This window comes from Geotrypetes seraphini, chromosome 1 (genome assembly GCF_902459505.1).
Source record: "Geotrypetes seraphini chromosome 1, aGeoSer1.1, whole genome shotgun sequence".
In the NCBI taxonomy this organism is placed as follows: domain Eukaryota; kingdom Metazoa; phylum Chordata; class Amphibia; order Gymnophiona; family Dermophiidae; genus Geotrypetes; species Geotrypetes seraphini.
This window is the reverse complement of record NC_047084.1, coordinates 153,120,770-153,142,899: the sequence shown is the minus strand read 5'-3', so window position 1 is coordinate 153,142,899 and position 22,130 is coordinate 153,120,770. Positions and strand designations below refer to the sequence as shown.

General features: G+C 46.6%; 1 protein-coding gene across 6 annotated transcripts in view; it reads left to right on the top strand.

Moving 5' to 3' along the window:
• ZNF827 (zinc finger protein 827) overlaps positions 1 to 22,130 on the top strand; it is a 290,810-nt gene that overhangs the window by 253,741 nt on the left and 14,939 nt on the right. For 4 of the 6 annotated variants that reach the window (XR_004539050.1, XM_033940095.1, XM_033940085.1 and 1 more), the window contains exons 11-13: positions 2,867 to 3,033; positions 5,675 to 5,866; positions 5,965 to 6,142. Coding sequence is in view for 5 of the 6 variants with exons in the window: in XM_033940095.1 (XP_033795986.1) it covers positions 2,867 to 3,033; positions 5,675 to 5,866; positions 5,965 to 6,142 (537 nt within the window). In the remaining variant the exon portion in view is untranslated. Of the gene's footprint in view, positions 1 to 2,866; positions 3,034 to 5,674; positions 5,867 to 5,964; positions 6,152 to 22,130 lie in introns of all 6 variants that reach the window. The other 2 variants (XM_033940104.1, XM_033940119.1) reach the window with 2 other exon arrangements.

The window sequence follows — 22,130 nt, the reverse complement described above, 5'->3', positions numbered from 1 at the left end:
GTAGTTTCCCGGGTCACCCCTTGATCCCTTCTTAAAGATGGGCGTGACATTTGCTATTTTCCAGTCCTCTGGGATCTCCCCAGTTTTTAGGGAGAGGTTACATATTTGGCGAAGTGTCTCTGCTATTTCGTTTCTCAGTTCTTTTAGTACCCTTGGGTGGATGCCGTCCAGGCCTGGTGATTTGTCGCTCTTTAGTCTGTCTATCTGTCTGAGGACATCCTCTTTGCTTACCTCTAGTTGTACCAGCCCTTCGTCGTGTTCTCCGTTTATAATCACCTCGGGTTCTGGGATATTGGATGTGTCCTCTCTGGTGAAGACCGACGAGAAGAATTTGTTTAACCTTTCAGCTATCTCTTTTTCCTCCTTTATCGCTCCTTTCCTGTCTCCGTCGTCCAGTGGTCCCACTTCCTCTCTGGCTGGTTGTTTCCCTTTCACATACCTGAAGAAGGGTTTGAAGTTTCTTGCTTCTCCTGCCAGTCTTTCCTCATATTTTCTCTTTGCCTTCCTGACCTCTCTATGACATTCTTTCTGGTGTCTTTTGTGCTCTTCCTGGTTTTCCTTTGTTGGATCCTTTTTCCATTTCTTGAAGGATGATTTCTTGTCGCTTGTCGCCTTTTTAACCGCAGATGTTATCCATGCTGGGTTTCTAGTTCGATTTTTTTTGCACCCTTTCCTAAACCTTGGGACGCACAGGTCTTGTGCCTCGAGCACTATGCCTTTAAGCAGGTCCAGGCTTCCTTTACGGTCTTCACCTTCCCTGAGTTGCTGCTGAGCTTTTTTCCTACCATTTTCCTCATGTCCTTGTAGTTTCCCTTTCTGAAGTTGAGTGCTGTCGTTTTGGTTCTTTTCACCTTTGATGTTCCCATGTTTAATTTGTACTGGATCATGTTGTGATCACTGTTCCCTAATGGTGCTATTACCACCACTTCCTTTGCGGGTCCTTCTAGCCCGTTGAGGATTAGGTCTAGAGTGGCATCCCCTCGCGTTGGTTCTGTGACCAGCTGCTCCATGAAACAGTCCCTTATCGCCTCTAGGAATTTAGTTTCTCTCGTGCAGTTTGAGTGCCCAATGTCCCAGTCTATTCCCGGATAGTTGAAATCCCCCATAACTACCACCCTTCCACTTTTGCACACCTGCCTCAGTTCGGCCTCCAGTTCCAGGTCGTTTGCTTCTGACTGTCCTGGTGGGCGATAGTACAATCCCAATTTGATGTCAGCTTCTTCCCCTCCTGTTAACTTAACCCATAGTGACTCCAGACTGTCTGCCCAGATAGTGTAGATCAGTGGTCTCAAACTCAAACCCTTTGCAGGGCCACATTTGGATGTGTAGGTACTTAGAGGGCCGCAGAAAAAAATAATGAATGTCTTATTAAAGAAATGACAATTTTGCATGAGATAAAACTCTTTTTAGTTTATAAATCTTAACACCCCCCCCCCCCGAAGGCCTGCAAGTTCCCCCTTCTTTGCAGCGTCTTCCAGCTTCCCCCTGGCCTCATGGTCTTAGTTTCAGCTAATTACTGCAGCCTGCAGAGAGGATCGCTGGTGCTGTAGCGTTTCTTGCAGGCTGCTATCGGCCTCCGCAGCATGTTCCCTCTGCCGTGGTCCCGCCCCCCTCCTCTGACGTCAGGGGCAGGATCGCAGCAGCCTGCAAGGATTGCTACAGCACCGGCAATCCGCTCTGCAGGCTGTGGTAATTATCTGAAGGTAAGAGCGGGAGGCCAGGGAGGAAGCCGGAGGACGCTGAAAAGAGCAGGCAGCACTAGTTCAGACAGCACTAGTACAAACCGCGGGCCGCACGTGGCCCCTGGGCCACAAGTTTGAGACCACTGGTGTAGACAGACCCCCTAAGGCAGCATTCTACCCAAGGATGATGGCCTGGAGACCAAGATCCCGTATGTCTGCACCATCTTCAGGAGATGGAAGAAATACCTCTTGTTATGACTGGTCTGGCAAGACACAAGGAAAGGAAATTAACAGGCAGGACCCGATATTCAACAGATTTAATTATGCTCTTTAACTAAATCGGCCTCTTTGAAAATGTACTAGGGTTATACTCAAAATTTCACTAAACTTTTAATTTAGGGGCATAAAACAGGTGTGGCAACAGGCAGATTTAGGGTAGGAAAAATTATTTTCAGCACTAGGTTCCTAAATTTAGGCAAATGAATGGCAGGCTTATATTTATGAGCATAACTTTCAAGCTCCTGAATTTGAGATGAATTTTCAGCTGAAAAAAGGGCACAAATTTATGAGTTCAGCTCTTTTTTTTTTTTTTTTCTTCCTATTGGGCCCTAAGTTTAAGTTTCACCTTGGCAAAAACCTTCTCGTGTAGATGATTTTTTCAGGGTATTTTTAAAAAAATTATCTTGCTGATGGGGCGACAAGCGTTCTGACTCAGAGGTCTGTGATTAATAGTGGACAGTCGGTGGACCCTTAGCTGAGTGGACTTTTTTTCCTGTTTGCCGCATTCATTGGTCTTCCCTGCTAGTTTCCCCCCCCCTCCACCTGGTTTGTATTTTTATTTTTGAGCTCAATGCCACGAGGCCCTGTGTGATCTCCTAGCCTGGCACGGGCTGAAAACTGGCTCCGTTTAGCCCCCTGCTAGCCTGGCTAACTGTCTTGGCAAGCAGCTGCATGTCTCTTTGCCCAGAGGAATCGGCTAGGTGATGCACAGCATCTGGAGTCTGTAGTTTTTAATTAATTTTATGATTATTTAGCATCGTTATGGCTTGTATGACATGTTGTCCTGTGGCTGCAGTTAATCAGGCTGGCAGGCCTCCGCTGACGAGGGAAAGGAAGGAAGCTACAGGAGTGCAGATGGAGCTGCATTTGTTTCAAGAACTGTTCTGTTTTCCTTCTGCTTGCAGTTGTCATGTGTGTGGGTTTGAGACGCAGTTGAATGCACAGTTTGTCAGTCACATGTCCTTGCATGTGGATAAAGAGCAGTGGATGTTCTCTCTCTGCTGTAGCTCCTGCGACTTCACGAGCACGGAAGAGTCGGATATGAAGGCCCACGTCAGCAGTAAGCACTCAGGTGAGGATTCACCCCTCCCCCCCCCTTCTTTTCTCTCCACTGTCGACAGAAAGCACTTTGGAGTGTCTGTTCCTCCCCCATCCCCAAACACTAACCTGAGCAACCCACGTCGGTGGTAAGCTTCCCATTTTCATCTCCTTTCCAGTGAACCACGTTCAACCGCAAGCATTCAGGAAAGTGTCTACTTCCCTCCATCCCTCTCTCCCCCCCCCCAAATACTATCTCAACTCATTATCAACCAAGAGCACTCAGTGTGTTTGCTTCCCCCTCCCTCATCCCAAAAGCACATGTCAACTACATGGACTCAGGAGAGTGTCTGCTTCCCATCCCAGCAATCCATGTCGATCACAAGCCCTCATTACCCATAGTAACACTGTCACCAGGAAGTACTCAGATAAGAGTCCGTTTCCTAGCTCTCTCCTCTCCTCCATGCTATCCACAGTGCTCTTCCTCCCCTCCACCTCCCTATATCCATTTTTCCCTCTCTCCCCACTTTCATCCCTCCTGCAACAGTTTTCCTTCCTTCCTTCCCTCCCCACCAACCCTACTTACAACTAATATGCACTCTCTCCATGCACCATCTCTCCCTCCTCTCCAGCCCATGTCCATTTCTCCCTCTCACTCCTCCTGCAACATATTTTCCTTCCTTCCCAGCTTCCAACTCCACTCACAACTAACATGCATTGCTCTCTCTTGCTTCAGTGGATTAGCGGCAACAATTCATACACGCTATCTGTTGCTAACCCAGAAGCCTCTCCTCTGTCGCATCCCACCCGGCAGAAACGGGAAGTTCTGACAGAGAGTGGAATGCTGCAGAGGAGAGGTTTCTGTGTTAGCGGCAGGCAGCAAGGATAAATCGCTGCCACTAATCCATTGAAGCAAGAGAGAGAATAGTTGGGAGATGAAGGGGCCATGGGAGTTCAGCCTGCTCCCCACCACAGAAGGCAAAATTAATTTCAGGGGTGCTGGCCATGACAGTAGTGATTCTACCAGGGAGGTTGAAGAGGAAAGAGGACGGGAGACCCATGCGGTGCCTATTTGCAAGCAAGATGTATGTATGGGATGAGCTCAAACTTACAGTATATTGTAAGTTAGAAACATAGAAACATGACGGCAGATAAAGGCCAAATGGCCCATCTAGTCTGCCCATCCACAGTAACCATTATCTCTTTTTCTCTCTCTCTCTCTCTCTGCGAGATCCCACATGCCTATCCCATGCCCTCTTGAATTCAGACTCAGTCTCCGTTTCCACCACTTCTTCTGGGAGACTGTTCCACACATCTACCGCCCTTTCTGTAAAAAAGTATTTCCTTAGATTACTCCGGAGCTTATCACATCTTAACTTCACCCTATGCCCTCTCATTGCAGAGTTTCCTTTCAAATGAAAGAGACTCGACTCATGCACATTTATATTACGTAGGTATTTAAACGACTCTATCGTATCTTCCCTCTCCCGCCTTTCATCCAAAGTAGACGGATTGAGATTTTTAAGTCTGTCCCCATACGCGTTATCTTGAAGACCACACACCATTTTAGTTGTGTATGTATCGCTGAGATTTAGCTGTGAGCATGGTGGTGATTGATATAAGAGCTTGCACTTAAATTTTAGGCATGCATATACTCAGTTATACTAATATTCTATAAGCACTTACATTCCTTTATACAACAGTCTCCTACCAGCCATCCTGTTATAGAATCACTTTGAATATGATTTCATATTAATGTTCAAACTGAGCAGCAAACGACCATTTAGAAGAGCAAAAAAATATACCCGGGATCTCAGAACCACTAGGTCATAGTATAGATGGGACAAAGCATGTTTTCTGTTCTCTCAGGGTTTCCGTAGCTGGCATCCAGCTTGTTGCAGGTTTCCCGGTCTCGCTGTGTCTTGTCAGGTAGAAACCAATGTTTTGGCTATCATGCTGTGACTTTCTTCAGGGTATGCTTTGAGGTCTGCAGTTTGTCTTTGTAAATAGTGGGTCCACTAACCTGATTGGGAACAGGGCAGTCCGTTGGTCACCAATTTGAATTTTGTGTAGGAAAATCAGTTGGTCTCTTCCCCCCCCACCCCAATAAAATGGAAAAGTCTCTGGTGAGTTTAAAGATTTCTTCCCGTGAAGCTGGGTTATATGTTTTCTCAGGATTTTCGCAGCTGGCATCAGGCTTGTTTCAGGTTTCCGGGTTTCACTGCATCTTATCAGATAGAAATTGATGCTTCAGCCTTCATGCTGTGGCTTTCTTCAGGGTATGCTTCGAGGTATGCGGTTTCTCTTTGTAAATAGTGGGTCCACGCAGCAAGACCCGGAAACCGGCAGTAAGCATGATGCCAGCTGTGGAAACCCTGAGAGAAAATATAACCCAGTTTCACGGGGAGACCATCTTTAAACTCACCTGATACTTTTCCATTCCATGGGGAAAAAACACAGAGACCAACTGATTTTACCACCAAAATTCAAATTTGTGACCAACTGGCTGCCCTGTTCTTGGAAACTTACAACAAACATAGCATGTTTTGTTTGTCATAATTGTAAGCCCAGGGCATGAGTGTTGCTGCTCTTTGCTCAATCAGATATGGTTGAGAGATGCAAACCCCAGTTCTGGGACTCTTTTAATAATTAGTGTTCACTTTTTCTGCCTTCAGGTGAAGGAAGGAAGACCCCTAGTGACTCAAACAGCCCTTCATCATCCTCGCTGTCTGCCTTGAGTGATTCTGCAAACAGCAAAGACGACTCAGATGGCGCCCCAAAACACCAGGTTTTCAGCAATCTGCTACTGATTTCCGTAGTGCCTGGTACCCCATCCACCTTAAACACAGATGAGAAGTCTGACAAAGGTAAAGGAAATAGACCCAAACCTCTCAAAGAACAAGAGAGGCTGCGGCGTTTTAGAACTAATGGTGTGTAAAACCGGGTTCATGCCCTTCATTTTCAGGGTTCGAATGCGTTTTCTGCAACTTTGTCTGTAAAACAAAGACTATGTTTGAGCGCCACCTTCAGATTCATTTGATAACGAGGATGTACGAGTGCGATGTGTGCCACAAGTTCTTGAAGACCCCTGAGCAGCTGGTGGAGCACAAGAAATGCCACACTGTCCCCACTGGTGGACTCAAGTAAGGAAAGCAAGTAGAAGACTTTTTCTTTCCTATGTTGCTATGCGGGTCAGAAGTTGGGTGGTTGGTGGTGTCATAGATAGGGTTACCAGATGTCAGGATTTTCCCGTATGTCCTCCTTTTCGAGGACATGTCCGGGGGTCCGGACGGCTTTTCAAAACCTGGCACTTTTGTCTGGGTTTTGAAAAGCTTTCTTGGAATCGCATTGAGCAGGTGGGCATCCGCACATGCGCGGATGCCCTTCTGCCTGACGAAAGCGAGCGGTAGGGCTGGGGCGGGGCTTGGGCGGGACGAGTGTAACAGGGCAGGGATGAGGTAGGACTAGGGCAGGGGTCTCAAAGTCCCTCCTCGAGGGCCGCAATCCAGTCGGGTTTTCAGGATTTCCCCAATGAATATGCATGAGATCTATGTGCATGCGCTGCTTTCAATGCATATTCATTGGGGAAATCCTGAAAACCCGACTGGATTGCGGCGCTCAAGGAGGGACTTTGAGATCTCTGTTCTATATTGTTACAGTCTAAAGCTGACATGGGCAACTCCGGTCCTCGAAGGCCGGGATCCAGTCGGATTTTCAGGATTTCCCCAATGAATATGCATGAGATCTATGCGCATGCGCTGCTTTCAATGCATATTCATTGGGGAAATCCTGAAAATCCGACTGGATTGCGGCCCTCGAGGAGGGACTTTGAGACCCCTGGCCTAGGGGGAGGGTCTAGGGATCTGGATTTTACTAAAGTAAAATCTGGTAACCCTAGTCATGGCAAAAGTCACTGGATACGTCAGTTGGAAGTTTGTGAGTTTAACCCTTTATTTGGCATTGTTGCTCAGACGCAACGTGCATTTCTATGGCTCTTATGGGAGATCTGCATCTCCAAATGCCTGTTACCTTGGCACTATTGTGCTCGTTCAAAGTCAAGTTACATAAAGCAACCGTTTCACCATCTGCCAGTTAAAGGGTTAATCTCTGACCGATCTTGGGTACTTGTTAGGAAGAAACTCAGTTAAGCAAAAGACCAATATCTAATGGTTATGATTAAAGATTAAAGATCATTCAGCATCTGTTCCATAACACGCACACATAACATAAAAATGTATTTATATACTGCAGTAGTTTAGGAGTTCTATGCAGTTTACAAAAGAAAATTGACAATAAAAACAAATGACCTAGAAATTACAGAAATTTCTTAAATAAGTAGGTTTTCAGTAATTTCCTGACTTGCTGGTAAGAGACAGAGCTAGCTAACAGATTATTGCGTGTGTCATAGTGATTAGAATTACAGTCTCTGCACCCTGAGGTTGCGAGTTCAAATCCTATGCTGCTGCTTGTGACCCTGGGCAAATCACTTAATCCCCCATTGCCTCAGGTACATTAGGTAGAGTGTGAGCCCACCAGGACAGATAGGGACAAATGCTTGAGTACCTGAATGTAAATCACTTAGGTCAGGGGTGTCCAATGTCGGTCCTCGAGGGCCGCAGTCCAGTCGGGTTTTCAGGATTTCCCCAATGAATATGCATTGAAAGCAGTGCATGCAAATAGATCTCATGCATATTCATTGGGGAAATCCTAAAAACCCGACTGGACTGCGGCCCTCGAGGACCGACATTGGACACCCCTGACTTAGGTAAATACATTTACAAACTCTTTATCACAAGAAGCTGCCTGAAAAAGATTAGGAGTCTTTAAAAAATAGCTCTTGTATAAACGACCCTTTTACCGATGGAAAAGCAAACAAATTACAATTACGTCTTGGGCGTTGTGAATTATTGAATAAAAAATGATCCACAAGATAATCAGGTGCTAAACCATGCAAGACTTTATAGCATATACAACCAAACCTCAATCCCACTCTGACCTTGACTGGTAACCTAAAACTTTAATCCACTCATTAATCATTTCTAGGCTAGACTATTGCAATACCTTATACCATGGCATAACCAATAAAGAAATTAGGAGACTACAGATAATACAAAATACAGCAATAAAAATTATAACAAATTCCAAAAAAAATGACCACGTTACACCATAGTAACATAACATAGTAGATGACGGCAGATAAAGACCCGAATGGTCCATCCAGTCTGCCCAACCTGATTCAATTTAATTTTTTTTTTAATTTTATTTAAATTTTTCTTCTTAGCTATTTCTGGGCAAGAATCCAAAGCTTTACCCGGTACTGTGCTTGGGTTCCAACTGCCAAAATCTCTGTTAAGACTTACTCCAGCCCATCTACACCCTCCCAGCCATTGAAGCCCTCCCCTGCCCATCCTCCACCAAACGGCCATACACAGACACAGACCGTGCAAGTCTGCCCAGTAACTGGCCTAGTTCAATATTTAATATTATTTTCTGATTCTAAATCTTCTGTGTTCATCCCACGCTTCTTTGAACTCAGTCACAGTTTTACTCTCCACCACCTCTCTCGGGAGCGCATTCCAGGCATTCACTACCCTCTCCGTAAAGTAGAATTTCCTAACATTGCCCCTGAATCTACCACCCCTCAACCTCAAATTATGTCCTCTGGTTTTACCATTTTCCTTTCTCTGGAAAAGATTTTGTTCTATGTTAATACCCTTCAAGTATTTGAACGTCTGAATTATATCTCCCCTGTCTCTCCTTTCCTCTAGGGTATACATATTCAGGGCTTCCAGTCTCTCCTCATACGTCTTCTGGCGCAAGCCTCCTATCATTTTCATCGCCGTCCTCTGGACCGCCTCAAGTCTTCTTACGTCTTTCGCCAGATACGGTCTCCAAAACTGAACACAATACTCCAAGTGGGGCCTCACCAATGACCTGTACAGGGGCATCAACACCTTCTTCCTTCTACTGACCACGCCTCTCTTTATACAGCCCAGCATCCTTCTGGCAGCAGCCACTGCCTTGTCACACTGTTTTTTCACCTTTAGATCTTCGGACACTATCACCCCAAGGTCCCTCTCCCCGTCCGTGCATATCAGCTTCTCTCCTCCCAGCATATACGGTTCCTTCCTATTATTAATCCCCAAATGCATTACTCTGCATTTCTTTGCATTGAATTTTAGTTGCCAGGCATTAGACCATTCCTCTAACTTTTGCAGATTCTTTTTCATATTTTCCACTCTCTCTTCGGTGTCTACTCTGTTACAAATCTGCAAAAAGGCACACTTTTCCTTCTAACCCTTCAGCAATGTCACTCACATACATATTGAACAGGATTGGCCCCAGCACCGAACCCTGAGGGACTCCACTAGTCACCTTTCCTTCCTTCGAGTGACTTCCATTAACCACCACCCTCTGGCGTCTGTCCAACAGCCAGTTTCTGACCCAGTTCACCACTTTGGGTCCTAACTTCAGCCCTTCAAGTTTGTTCAATAGCCTCCTATGAGGAACTGTATCAAAGGCTTTGCTGAAATCCAAGTAAATTACATCTAGCATATGTCCTCGATCCAGCTCTCTGGTCACACAATCAAAAAATTCAATCAAGTTCGTTTGGCACGATTTACCTTTTGTAAAGCCATGTTGCCTCGGATCCTGTAACCCATTAGATTCAAGGAAGTACACTATCCTTTCTTTCAGCAACACTTCCATTATTTTTCCAATAACTGAAGTGAGGCTCACCGGCCTGTAGTTTCCTGCTTCATCCCTGTGACCACTTTTATGAATAGGGACCACATCCGCTCTCCTCCAATCCCCAGGAATCACTCCCGTCTCCAGAGATTTGTTGAACAAGTCTTTAATAGGACTCGCCAGAACCTCTCTGAGCTCCCTTAGTATCCTGGGATGGATCCCGTCTGGTCCCATCGCTTTGTCCACCTTCAGTTTTTCAAGTTGCTCATAAACATCCTCCTCCGTGAACAGCGCAGAATCTACTCCATTTTCTCGTGTAACTTTGCCAGACAATCTCGGTCCTTCTCCAGGATTTTCTTCTGTGAACACAGAACAGAAGTATTTGTTTAGCACATTTGCTTTCTCCTCATCACTCTCCACATATTTGTTCCCAGCATCTTTTAGCCTATCAATTCCATTTTTTATCTTCCTCCTTTCACTAATATATCTGAAAAAATTTTTATCTCCCTTTTTTACATTTTTAGACATTTGTTCTTCCGCCTGTGCCTTCGCCAAACGTATCTCCCTCTTGGCTTCTTTCAGTTTCACCCTGTAGTCCTTTCTGCTCTCCTCTTCTTGGGTTTTTTTATATTTCATGAACGCCAACTCTTTCGCCTTTATTTTCTCAGCCACTAGGTTGGAGAACCATATCGGCTTCCTTTTTCTCTTGTTTTTATTGCTCATTGCGCAAACTGCTCATTGGCTACCAATCGCACACAGAATAACTTTTAAAATCATACTGTTAACATTCAAAATTCAACAATCACATGTGCCGTTATTTTTGGACCGTTTTTTGATACCATACTCTTCATCCAGGACACTCAGATCAACACAACAACATCTACCAACTATTCTGTCTTTAAAAATAATAGGGACCAGGAGATCCACTATCTTTTCGGTCATAGCACCCCAGCTCTGGAACAATTTACCACTATTTTTACGTAATGAACCTTCTTTAGAAAAATTCAAGCGCTCCCTTAAAAGCTTTTTGTACAAGGACGCTTTCAATGCATAGAAAACATTAGCTACAAGTACTAAATCCTAGTTTTTAATGAGTATTATGTGTTGGTCACCAAAATATTCTTTATTTTACTTATATTCTGGATTTGAGATCCTACCATATATGTTTTACATGACCCCAACATATGTGTTTTTCCTTAAATGTTTCTTTTTCTTTTCTTAAAAGTTGTAGTTCACCCCCTTTGCCTTTTGTATCAATTTGTAATAGAATGCCAAAATTTGTCTATATTATCTTGTTTTGTCCTCCCCAATTTGTTAATTGTTATTTTAAAAACAATTGTTATACGCATTGAAATATGATATTGCATAGATAACAAATCCCAATAAACTTGAAACTAGTCTTTGATAATAAGGTGTGACATGATCTGATTTTTTCAGATTGAAAATTAATCGAACACCAACAATTTAGCCCTCCCCCGCCTATTTTTCTGCTTCCAAAATAATTTCACTTCTCCCACCTAGATCCAGAAACAACTCGCATTGTTTTTCATATCAAGACAATGCTGCAGGTTGGGCGAGTGGCCAAACTGTTTCCTGGGTCAAGAGTCATAGATTTGATATACCTAGGGTTACCATTGACGTCCAGTTTTTCCCGCACATGTCCTCTTTTCAAAACCTGGCACTCTACCACCCTTTCCGTAAAAAAAAGTATTTCCTCAGATGACTTAGATTCCCCAGATTCGATCTGGGGGGAGGCCATCTGCACATGTGTTGATGCAATGCAGTGACGTCACATGCGTGGACGTGACATTATCTCATGTGTAACGTTGCCAGCCACTTGCGGTCCTTCTCCAGGGTTTTCTTTCGAGAATACAGAATAGAAGTGCTTGTTTAGCACATTTGCTTTTTCTTCATCACGCTCAACATAGTGGTCCATAGTTTCGCAATTCCATTTTTTGTTTTCCCCCCTTTCACCAATATACCTGAAAAGAAATGTGTCTCCCCCTTTCACCCCCAAGGACTATAGCAGAACGTGACTTGGGGGTGATCATTAGCGAAGACATGAAGACTGCCAATCAAGTGGAGAAAGCTTCATCCAGGGCTAGACAAATCATGGGCTGTATCCGTAGAAGTTTCGTCAGCCGTAAGCCCGAGGTCATAATGCCGTTGTACAGATCCATGGTGAGACCCCATCTGGAATACTGTGTACAATTCTGGAGGCTGCATTATCAAAAAGATGTGCGGAGAGTTGAGTCGGTTCAGCGAATGGCCACCAGGATGGTCTCGGGTCTCAAGGATCTCCCGTATGAGGAACGACTGGGTAAGTTGCAGCTGTACTCACTCGAGGAATGCAGAGAAAGGGGAGATATGATCGAGACGTTCAAATATGTCACAGGCCGTATCAAGGTGGAAGAGGATCTCTTTTTCCTTAAAGGACCCACGGCAACAAGAGGGCATCCGTTGAAAATCAGGGGTGGGAAATTTCATGGCGACACCAGAAAATATTTCTTCACCGAAAGGGTGGTTGACTGCTGGAATAATCTTCCACAACAGGTAATTGAGGCCAGCAGCATGCCAGATTTTAAGAAAAGATGGGATTGGCAGGTGGGATCTCTTCATGGAGGTAGTTAGGGGGTGGGCCATTAGTGTGGGCAGACTAGATGGGCTGTGGCCCTTTTCTGCCATCATGTTCTATGTTTCTAGCCATTTGCTCTTCTGCCTGCGCTTTTGTCAGACGTATCTCTCTCTTGGTTTCCTTCAGTTTCATCCAGTAGTACTTTCTGTATTTCTCCTCTTGATTTTTTTTAATATTTCAGGAATGCAAACTCTTTTTTGCCTTTATTTTCTCTGCCACTAGTTTAGAAAACCATATCGGTTTCCTTTTTCTCTTGTTTTTTGTTTATTTTCCTCACTTAAAGGTCGGTAGCCATTTTTATTATTCCTTTCAGCTTGGACCACTGTTTTTCCACTTCTCTTATACCTTCCCATCCTATCAGCTCTTTCTTCAGGTACTCCTCCCATTTTTTTCTAAAGTCCGCATGTTTGAAATCCAGGACTTTGAGTTTTGTGTGGCTGTCCTCCACTTCAGGTGTTACATCAAACCAAACCATTTGATGATCGCTACTTTCCAGGTGGGCACCCTGTTCGGACATTAGAGAAACACTCCATTTGGGAGGACCAGATCCATTATCGCTTTTTCCCTCGTGGGTTCTGTAGCCATTTGTCCGAGCAGAGCCCCTTGAAAGGTGTCCACGATTTCTCTACTTCTTTCCGATTCTGCTGACGGAACTTTCCAGTTGGTCACCCAACAACAGCTCCTCCCCTTTCTTTCCCAATTTTTCTATATCTGCCACTAGATCTCTATCAGCTTGCTTTGATTGCGTTGGAGGTCCGTAGACAAAACCCACGTAGCTAGAAGATCCATCTTCTCTTTTCAGAGTGATCCATACTGCTTCTTCCTTTCCCCAGTTCCCCTGCTTTCAGTCGCTTGGATATTGTCTTTACATAGAGAGCTACTCCTCCACCTTTTTGCCCATCTCTTATCTTTCCTAAAAAGATTATAGCCCAGTATATTTGCATCCCATCCATGGGAATCGCTGAACCATGTCTTGGTGATAGCAACAATATCCAAGTCTGCCTCTAACAGGGCTTGCAGATCATGAACTTTGTCACTTAGACTGTGCGCATTGCTTTCCAGCTACCTTTCAACAGTAATCTCATTTTTTCTACAGTTTTTTTGTATTAATTCCACTTCCTGTTGCATTGTTAAGTAGTGATTTGCTATGATTGTTGCTTGTATTGCTACCTTTACTGTCATTACATATTGTCTTTTGCTGGGAATGGCCACCAACGCCACCCTCACCTTCTAGTTTAAACGCCTAGAAACACGTCGTCTGAATTTTTCACAAGGATTCTTTTGCCTTCTATATGTAAGATGTCATTGCAATATAGTTTCTTGTTTTTCCATGTATTACCCCATCCGCCTATGTACCTAAAGCCTTCTTGATGGCACCAGGCTTTGGGTACATAGGAGTTTCTCCAGTTTGTTTTAAATCTACTACTTAGTAGCTTCATCGCATGCCCCCTAGCCTTAGTATTTTGGGAAAGAGTGAACAAACGATTCACATCTACCCTTTCCACACCACTCAGTATTTTATAGATCTATATCATATCACCCCTGAGCCGTCTCTTCTCCAAGCTGAAGAGCCCTAGCTGCTTTAATCTTTCCTCATAGGGAAGTCATCCCATCCCTTTTATCATTTTCGTTACCCTTCTCTGTACCTTTTCTAATTCCGCTATATCTTTTTTGAGATGTGGCGACCAGAACGGCACACAGTAATCGAGGTGCAGCCGTACCATAGAGCGATACAAGGGCATTATAACATTTTCATCTTTGTTTTCCATTCCTTTCCTGATATTCCATTTGCTTTCTTAACCGCTGTCTCACACTGAGTTGAGGGTTTCAATGATGACATCTAGATCCTTTTCCTGGGCAGTGACTCCTAACAAAGAACCCTGCATCGTGTAACTATAGTTCGGGTTCCTCTTTCCCACATGCATCATTTTCAAAGCAGTGGACACTGGAGGATTAAGTGACTTGCCCAGGGTCACAAGGAGCAGCACCGGAATTTGATCTCACAACCTCTAGGTGCAGAGGCAGCAGCTCAACCTGTGAGCCACAGCCCTTTCTATGTAAGAAATTTCTCTCTGCAAAGAACAGCCCTCTGCCTCCTACTCCAACCCTTCCCCTCCACAGCAGCCTGCAAGCAACAGGAGATAAAGGGATGAGCAGTGTTTGCAGCAGAAAGAGCAAAGGACACACTCTGCTTCCCAATCGAACCCCTCCTTCCCTACATACAGAAAAGGAGAGGAAGGAGTGCAGCTGGGGTGGGCAGACTAGAGTCATCAAAGAAAAATTACAGTGTTACCTTGGAATCCGAACTTAATCCGTTCCAGAACCCCATTAGAGTTCCAAAGCGTTAGAGTTCCAATACAATTTTTCCCATTGAAAATAATGGAAACTGGATTAATCTGTTCCTGGGTCCCACAAACTCAAATTTTAACAGTAAATACACTGGATTTTAAGGTCAAATATTCCAAAGCAGCATTCAGATTCTGGGGCAGAAACACACACATACAATGTGCAGGGCGTTCCGATTCCAAAGCAGAGTTTGGATTCTGGGGCAAAATTTACTATAAAAAAAAAGTTCGGATTCCAAAGCGTTCGAGTTCTGGGGCGCTCGGATTCTGAGGTACCACTGTACTCTGCTTTGTTATCCAGATCCTCCTCCTGTTGTTTCCCTCCTTCCCTGGGGTCCTGCAGATAACACAGACCAACACTGACTACCTGTCCCCCCACCTCCCTCCCAGCAGGCTGGCTTTGCTCCTGGTGGGTTAGGAGAAAGGTAGGGATTCTGGGAAATATTTTCATTTAAAATTTGCACTTTAGTGTAATCTAGTGCCAATGCGGCTCAGTTGGTTTAAATATTTTTTTTTTTGTTTCACTGATCCCAGGAGGGCCAAAAATAATCATTGTACTGGTCAAACTGGATTATAAGGAGTTTAAAATAGAAGCTAAGCCTCCCCAGCTGAAGCGCCATCTTATCCAGCCACTGTTTTGTGCTGTTGGCGTTGTTAAGGCTGATCCAAATGCTGGTATTTCTCCCACCTCTCCTTCATCCTGCTCCTCCCCTCCCCCGTGGTCCATTTTCATAATCTTCAATCGATGCTGGCAGCAACACAGCAATGATTAAAACAGGCTGCATCAGGGCCTTCCCTGTGATGTGCCTCACCTCCTTTAATGCCTCTTTCTGTTACCACGCAGGCGGGATGCATCACAGGGAAAGCCCTGAAGCAGCCTGTTTTAATTGCTGCAGTGTTGCTACACAGCAGCGATTGAGGTTAGGAGAACAGACCATGGGGTGGGGGGGAGGGAAAATGAAGGAGAGAGACGGGCACTAGATCCAGGGGAAGGGGGTAGGTTAAGATGTGATGCTTGACAAAGTAGAGGGGAAGAGGATGAAATGGACAGGAGAAGTATCTACTGGACCCAGAGGGGAAGGGATGCACAAGAAGAACTGTCTCATGGACAAAGAGAAGTGTCTGCTGGACCTGAAGAGGGAGGGAGGGAGGAAGGGAAGGAAGGTAGAAGGGATGGACCGGGAAAAGTGTCTGCTAGATTGGGGGTAGAAAAGATGGATAGGGAGAAGTGTCTGTTAGACCCGAGGTGGGGGAGAGAGGAATGGATAGGAAGAGATGCTGATGGACCTAGGGGAAGTAGGAAGAGACAAACAGGGGGAGGTTCTGCTAGATCTGTGGGGAGGAAGGGAAAGACAGGAAGAGGTTCTGTTGAACCCAGGGGAAGGAAGAAGGGACAGACAGGAAGGGGTACTAGACCCCGGGTGATGGAAATGGAGATATGCTGGACCAGTAGGGTGTATTAGAGGGATGAGAGAGAGAGAGAGAGACAGGCCAGACTGGGGGAGGAGAAGAGAGGGGGAGAAATGCTGGAGGGAGAGAGAGAGAGAAAAAAAAATAAAACCAGATTGAAGGAAAAGAGAGGAGGCTGCACTGCAGAAAGAGATGCATTCCACAACCTGGGGCCATTGAGAGGGTTGGGATAAGGAAGACAGAGACGAAGCATGGAGGAAGCATAGGGACAGTAACAGAGAGAAGCAGTGCTGGACAGAGAAAGGATAGGAGCAATGTTAGACATTGGGGGCCAAAATAGGGGCAATGCTGGTCATAGGGGAGGGATAGAGGTAGATGCAGGACAGGGCACGATAGGGACACAACTGGGAGATGCTGAACAGGATGGATAGGGATGATAAATGGTGGACAAGAGAAAAAAACATCAAATGGACAGGAGACTCTGGAAAGAACAGAAATAAACAGAGAAAAGCTGAAAAGAGACACGGACAAAAGTGAGTGATAAAATCAATTACACAAAGGTAGAAAAATATTTTATTCAGAATTTGTTCACTTGGAATATGTCATCTTTGGGATCATTCAGTGGGATGTGTAGTATGGTTCAGATTTTTGCCTTTGTATCTCTGTTTGTGATCTGTGATCCCTTGTTTCATATTTGTTGAAGATCTGTCTGTTTTGTGCGTGTGGCCAAGGTACGGTGTATTGCCAGCATATCAGTGTAGAGATCTTGTTTTGTTTTCTTTTTTTTTTTGGTTTAAAACGTTTTTATTAAGAAGGAGCATACCGACAAACAATCAAGCAATGGAAATACAACCGAACCATAATCAGGTACAAGGTGCCAGGTACAAAGTATAAAATACAAGGGAAGAAAACGGTACACAATGCAAAAGGCCGATGAGCCAGGAAGAAAGGAAGGATATAGGAGAGAGGGACTGAATCATCCAGGCACACCAAATGAACAGCAAGCCCCCCCCCCCCCCTAAACTCCCCGATATCAGCCAGGACCCTCAAGACCCAACACCCACCAAACAACCCGTAAGAAGAACCAAGTTGGCCGCATACCTCCTTCATTTTCCCCAAGAAGAAGAATCCCCCCCCCCCCCCCCCAAATCAGCCCAAAACCACCCTACTACCCCCCCCCCCCCAGCGACTGGAGAATGGAGAAAGAAAGAGAAAAAGGTAGTAAGAAAAGGCAGAAAGAAGAAAAAGGAAAGAAAAGAAAAGAAAAGGGAAGAGAGGAAAGAAAGGAAAGGAAGGGAGGAACAGCTTCAAACGGGAGCAGCAGGCGCAGGAAGCTCAGCAAGGGCCCGCTCCCAGATAGACTGATACAACAGGGTCTGCCCCCCCGTCTGTCCCCGTATACCCCTCAGCTCCCAATGTGCCACCTCCCTCAAGGCCCGATGCCACCCCACTAATACCGGTGGTTCCACATCGATCCATTTGCTAAGGACCCCCCGCTTGGCAACCAGGAGAGCGACATAGACAAATCGCCACTGAGCAGCAGTGAAACCCTGATCCAAGAACTCCACCCCATGGCCCAAAACCAAAATCCGATAAGACCATTGGACTGGCACCCCCAAGATCAGAACAAGAAAGTCCAAGACCCCATTCCAGAAAACACCCAGGGACGGACACTCAATGATCATGTGCAACAGTGTCCCCGACGCACGCTCACACTTCGTACAATCCGCTGAATCCCACAAACCCGCCTGCAGACCCCGAAGTCGGGTAAAAAAGGTACGATGGAGCAATTTGAACTGAAGTTCCTGGAGCTGTACACTGCGGGCCCCCGAAGTAACCCCGGAGAAGCAAGCTTGAAGCTCCCCCGACGTGACCTCCTCCCCCAATTCTCCAGACCATCGAGCAGCCAGGTCAGGCAACAAAGTATTTGCCCTCTCCGCCCTTGCCGTCCGATACCAAAAGGATAAGGAATTGTGAGCCGGAGGTACGGACAAGAAAATCAGGTCCACCCGTAAAAAAGAGCCACCCCCAGGAGTGCGCCGCAGGCTAGCCATGTAAAAATGCCGCAACTGGAGGTAAGCGAAAAAGGGCATGCGCGGCAAGTCCCACTTAATACGTAGGGTGTCAAAGGAGGGAAAAACAAAAGGACCAGAGCTCAGCGCAGACACATGACCCAGACAGAAACAGGGGCCGAATCGCGTCACCACTCCCGCTGTGGGTCCCACCCCCGGGGGAAAATCAGGATTGTGGCTGATCAGTTGAAGAGCCCAGTTGCCCTGTCCCTGACCAATCCTGTGCCTCCACCACCGCAGTGCCCTACAAAGGGGAAGGAACCAAACCGAAGCAAGACCCAAGCGAGGGAGCCTCCACCGAGGGCAAGTCAAACAAGCAAAAGCTCTATGAGGTGTCGTCCAGAAATCAAACAGCCCCCCTGGGGCAAAACGAGGAACCTCCGTATAAAGCTCATGGACCCATCTCATCAGGGCGGCGACATTGTACAAGCGTAGATCTGGTAAAGCCAGCCCCCCCCCCTCCCTACTCAGAATAAGCTTCCGCCAACTAATTCTTGCCCTCCGATTATGCCAAATAAAGGAGCTAATAGTAGATCGATAGAGACGCTCATCCCCCGCCTTAATCCAGAAAGGGAGCATCTGCAAAGGATAAAGGAGTTTGGGGAGCAGCACCATCTTCACCAAAGCAATTCTGCCGCACAAAGATAGAGGCAGCTCACCCCATCGCACACATGAGTCTTGCAAAGTTTTCAAACGATCAGATATGTTCCGGCGATACACCGTGGACCAGTCTGCTCCGAGGAAAATACCCAGGTATTTGAGTTCCCCCGCAGCCCAACGGAATGGAAATCCAGGATCAGAACGCGAGGCACACGGGGAGGAGACTGGAAGGGCCTCTGACTTACTAAAATTAATGCAAAGTCCCGAGAATGCCCCAAACTGCCCAATAAGGGCAGTCAGACAGGGAATCGATTCCCGCGCCCTACTCACAAAGATCAGCATATCGTCCGCAAAAAGAGAGACCTTACACTCCTCAGCGCCCACCCGGATGCCCGAAATATCTGAACAGGTCCTAATCTTTTGGGCCAGAGGCTCCAAAGACAGGATAAACAAAAGCGGAGACAATGGGCATCCCTGCCGCGTACCCCTATACAACGAGAAGGACTGCGTACGACACTTATTGATAAGCAACTGGGCCGTAGGAGACGCATAGAGATAAGTAATCCACTGATGAAAGGCCCCAGAAATACCGAATTGCTGCACAACCCAAAAAAGATAAGGCCAAGTCACCTTATCGAAGGCCTTTTCCGCATCCAAGCTAGCCAGTAGATCATCCCCTGTGCGAGTCCTGCCCTCCCCAAGGGCTACCATCGCCCGCAAGATATTGGCAGAGGCAAATCGACCCGGGACAAAGCCCACCTGGTCAGCATGAACTAAGTGAGGAATCACTTGAGCCAGTCGGCGCGCCAGAATTGCCGTAAGGAGTTTCATGTCCTGGTTCAAAAGGGAGATCGGCCGGTACGAGCCCACCAATTCCGGATCCTTACCAGGCTTTGGTAGGACCACCACATGGGCATGGTTCTGAGCGGGGAGAACCCGTCCCGTATTCTGCATGTCAGCGTACATAGCCGCCAATGCCGGTCCCACTTTAAATTTCAGAATCTTATAGAACTCTGGCCCCATACCATCCGGTCCAGGAGCCTTCGCAAGTTTCAACGCCCCCACCGCAGTTGTAATCTCATCACACGAAATAGGGGCATTCAGCAGACTTAACTGCTGGTCCGATACTCGAGGTAATACAAGGTCCCGGAAAAAAGTGTCACGCGCCTCCAGATCATAAGGGCCCGGGCCGTAGAGATCCCGATAAAAACGAACAAATTGGTCTTGAATCTCAGCCTCCCCTGTGTAAACCATATTAGCGCTCGCCCTTATGCGAGAGATACGAGTAGCCTTACGAAATGGGCGCACCAGATTGGCCAACAATTTGCCCGCCTTATTTCCCCATTGATACAACCGAAACTTGTAGACGTCAATATGGGACATAGCTCTTTCAGTAAAAATGACATCAATTTGTTTACGCAGGCTCAAGTATTCCGCCCTACCAGCCTCCGAAGGTGCAGCATGCAAGGCACTCCTACACAAGCGTAATTGACGAGTGAGAGACACTAAAACTGCATCGCGTTTCCGACGTTGTGCCACCGTATAGGCGATAATTCGACCCCGAAGAAAGGCCTTAGCAGCTTCCCAGAAGATGGTATCAGAGACCTCTCCTCCACCATTGGTTTGACAGTAAAAATCCCATTCCGTGTCAAGATAAGCATGAAACGTTTTATCTAAATAAAGTGAAGGGTTCAAGCGCCAGATACGGTCATGGACAGGACCCTGCCAGTGCAAGGTAAGGGAAACCGCCGCGTGATCGCTGAAGGGAACATCGAGGATGTGAGTACGTACCACCCTACCAATGACCTGTGACGGTATCAAGATGTAATCCAACCTGGAGTGGGTATGATGCACTGCGGAATAAAACGTAAAATCCACTTCCCCAGGATGGAGAGTTCTCCATACATCTACCAGTCCCAACTCGCTCATCAAAAAATTTACGCCGATGCGCTCATTGTCTCCCCGCACCGCCCTCGGAGGTCTGCAGTCTAGGGTGGGATCGCTAGTGATGTTGAAATCCCCCGCCAGGATGAGCTCGTAATTAGGCAAGGCCAAAGTATGAGCAAGCACAGCGGAAAAGAAAGAGTGATCATACACATTAGGGCCATAAACGTTGCACAAGAGCACCGAACGATCCTGTAGGGTGCCAGCCCAAAGGACAAAACGGCCCTGGGGATCCACAATGGTCTTATGCGTAACTGCCACCACCGTTTTATTGAAAAGGATCGCGACCCCACGCTGTCTGGAGTTATAAGAAGAGTACACCGCCTCTCCCACCCAATCCCTGACCAACTTGGAGTGTTCACTAGATGTAAGGTGGGTCTCCTGAAGGAAAGCCACTGACACCCTTTCCCTCCCCAGGAAAGACAGCACTTTCTTACGTTTGATGGGAGAGTGGAGACCATCCACATTAAGAGTTATATAAGTCAGATCAGCCATATCCATGGGAGCTACCTAGAAACAAGAAAGTAATACATAGGGTCTCATATTCCCAAAGAGCCTCCCAGCATAGCCCTCCGGGAAAAAGAAAAGAAGAGAAAGAGAAAGACTCCCCGTCGCCAGGGGATACCCACCCCCTAACCCAACCCACCCTCCTCCAAGGCCAGACCAACCCCCAGCCCCCCCATAATGCATCCCCCACCCATCCACTCCTACCCCCCCACCTCCCTATCACGGAAAAGCCCGGGGAGTGCAGCAGGAAAGCTCTCCAGATCCCCCATCGGACCACCACATTCTTCCCCTGCCAAGTCTGGAGGATCCCATGGAGAAAAGAGTACGCACAACCCCGCCTCCCCCTCCCCCCTCCCTGCCAATCACACCCCACAGACAGTCCCCATACCCAACACACAAACAGCCCCCACTCAAACCCCCCCAGCCGCACAGCCCACGCCCTGTTTCCCTCCCCCTTCACTATATCATTGCAACCCTCCCATCCCCTACCCCCCGACAGGCTCGCCCTCCCTCCCATCTCCCACAACCCCCAAAACCAAAAGGTAAAAAACATCCCCATATAGCCCTCCCCCACCCCCCTCCAGCCCATCCACATAGAACAGAGAAACAATGAACAGTGCAAAAAACATAAGAAATGCAGTGTAAATCCCAAAAACCTTCGTAGAACAACCAGAATAACAGCCCCGTTCAGATCAGGACTCCAGCACTCCCAGGAAGGTGAGCAGCCCTCAAATGAGGTGCCTGCACTCCACAGACAGGCAGACATATAGAGTCATTAATGTCCCCAACCTGTGTAGGCAAAGAAACAGATAAACAAATATACAAACAGAGCTCCCCCCCCCCGGGGACAATAGAAACCAGCATTTACGGGCGACACAAAGTCCGCCAGCCATGTCAGGGGGAGAAACATAGTCCAGGCACCAGAGAGCGA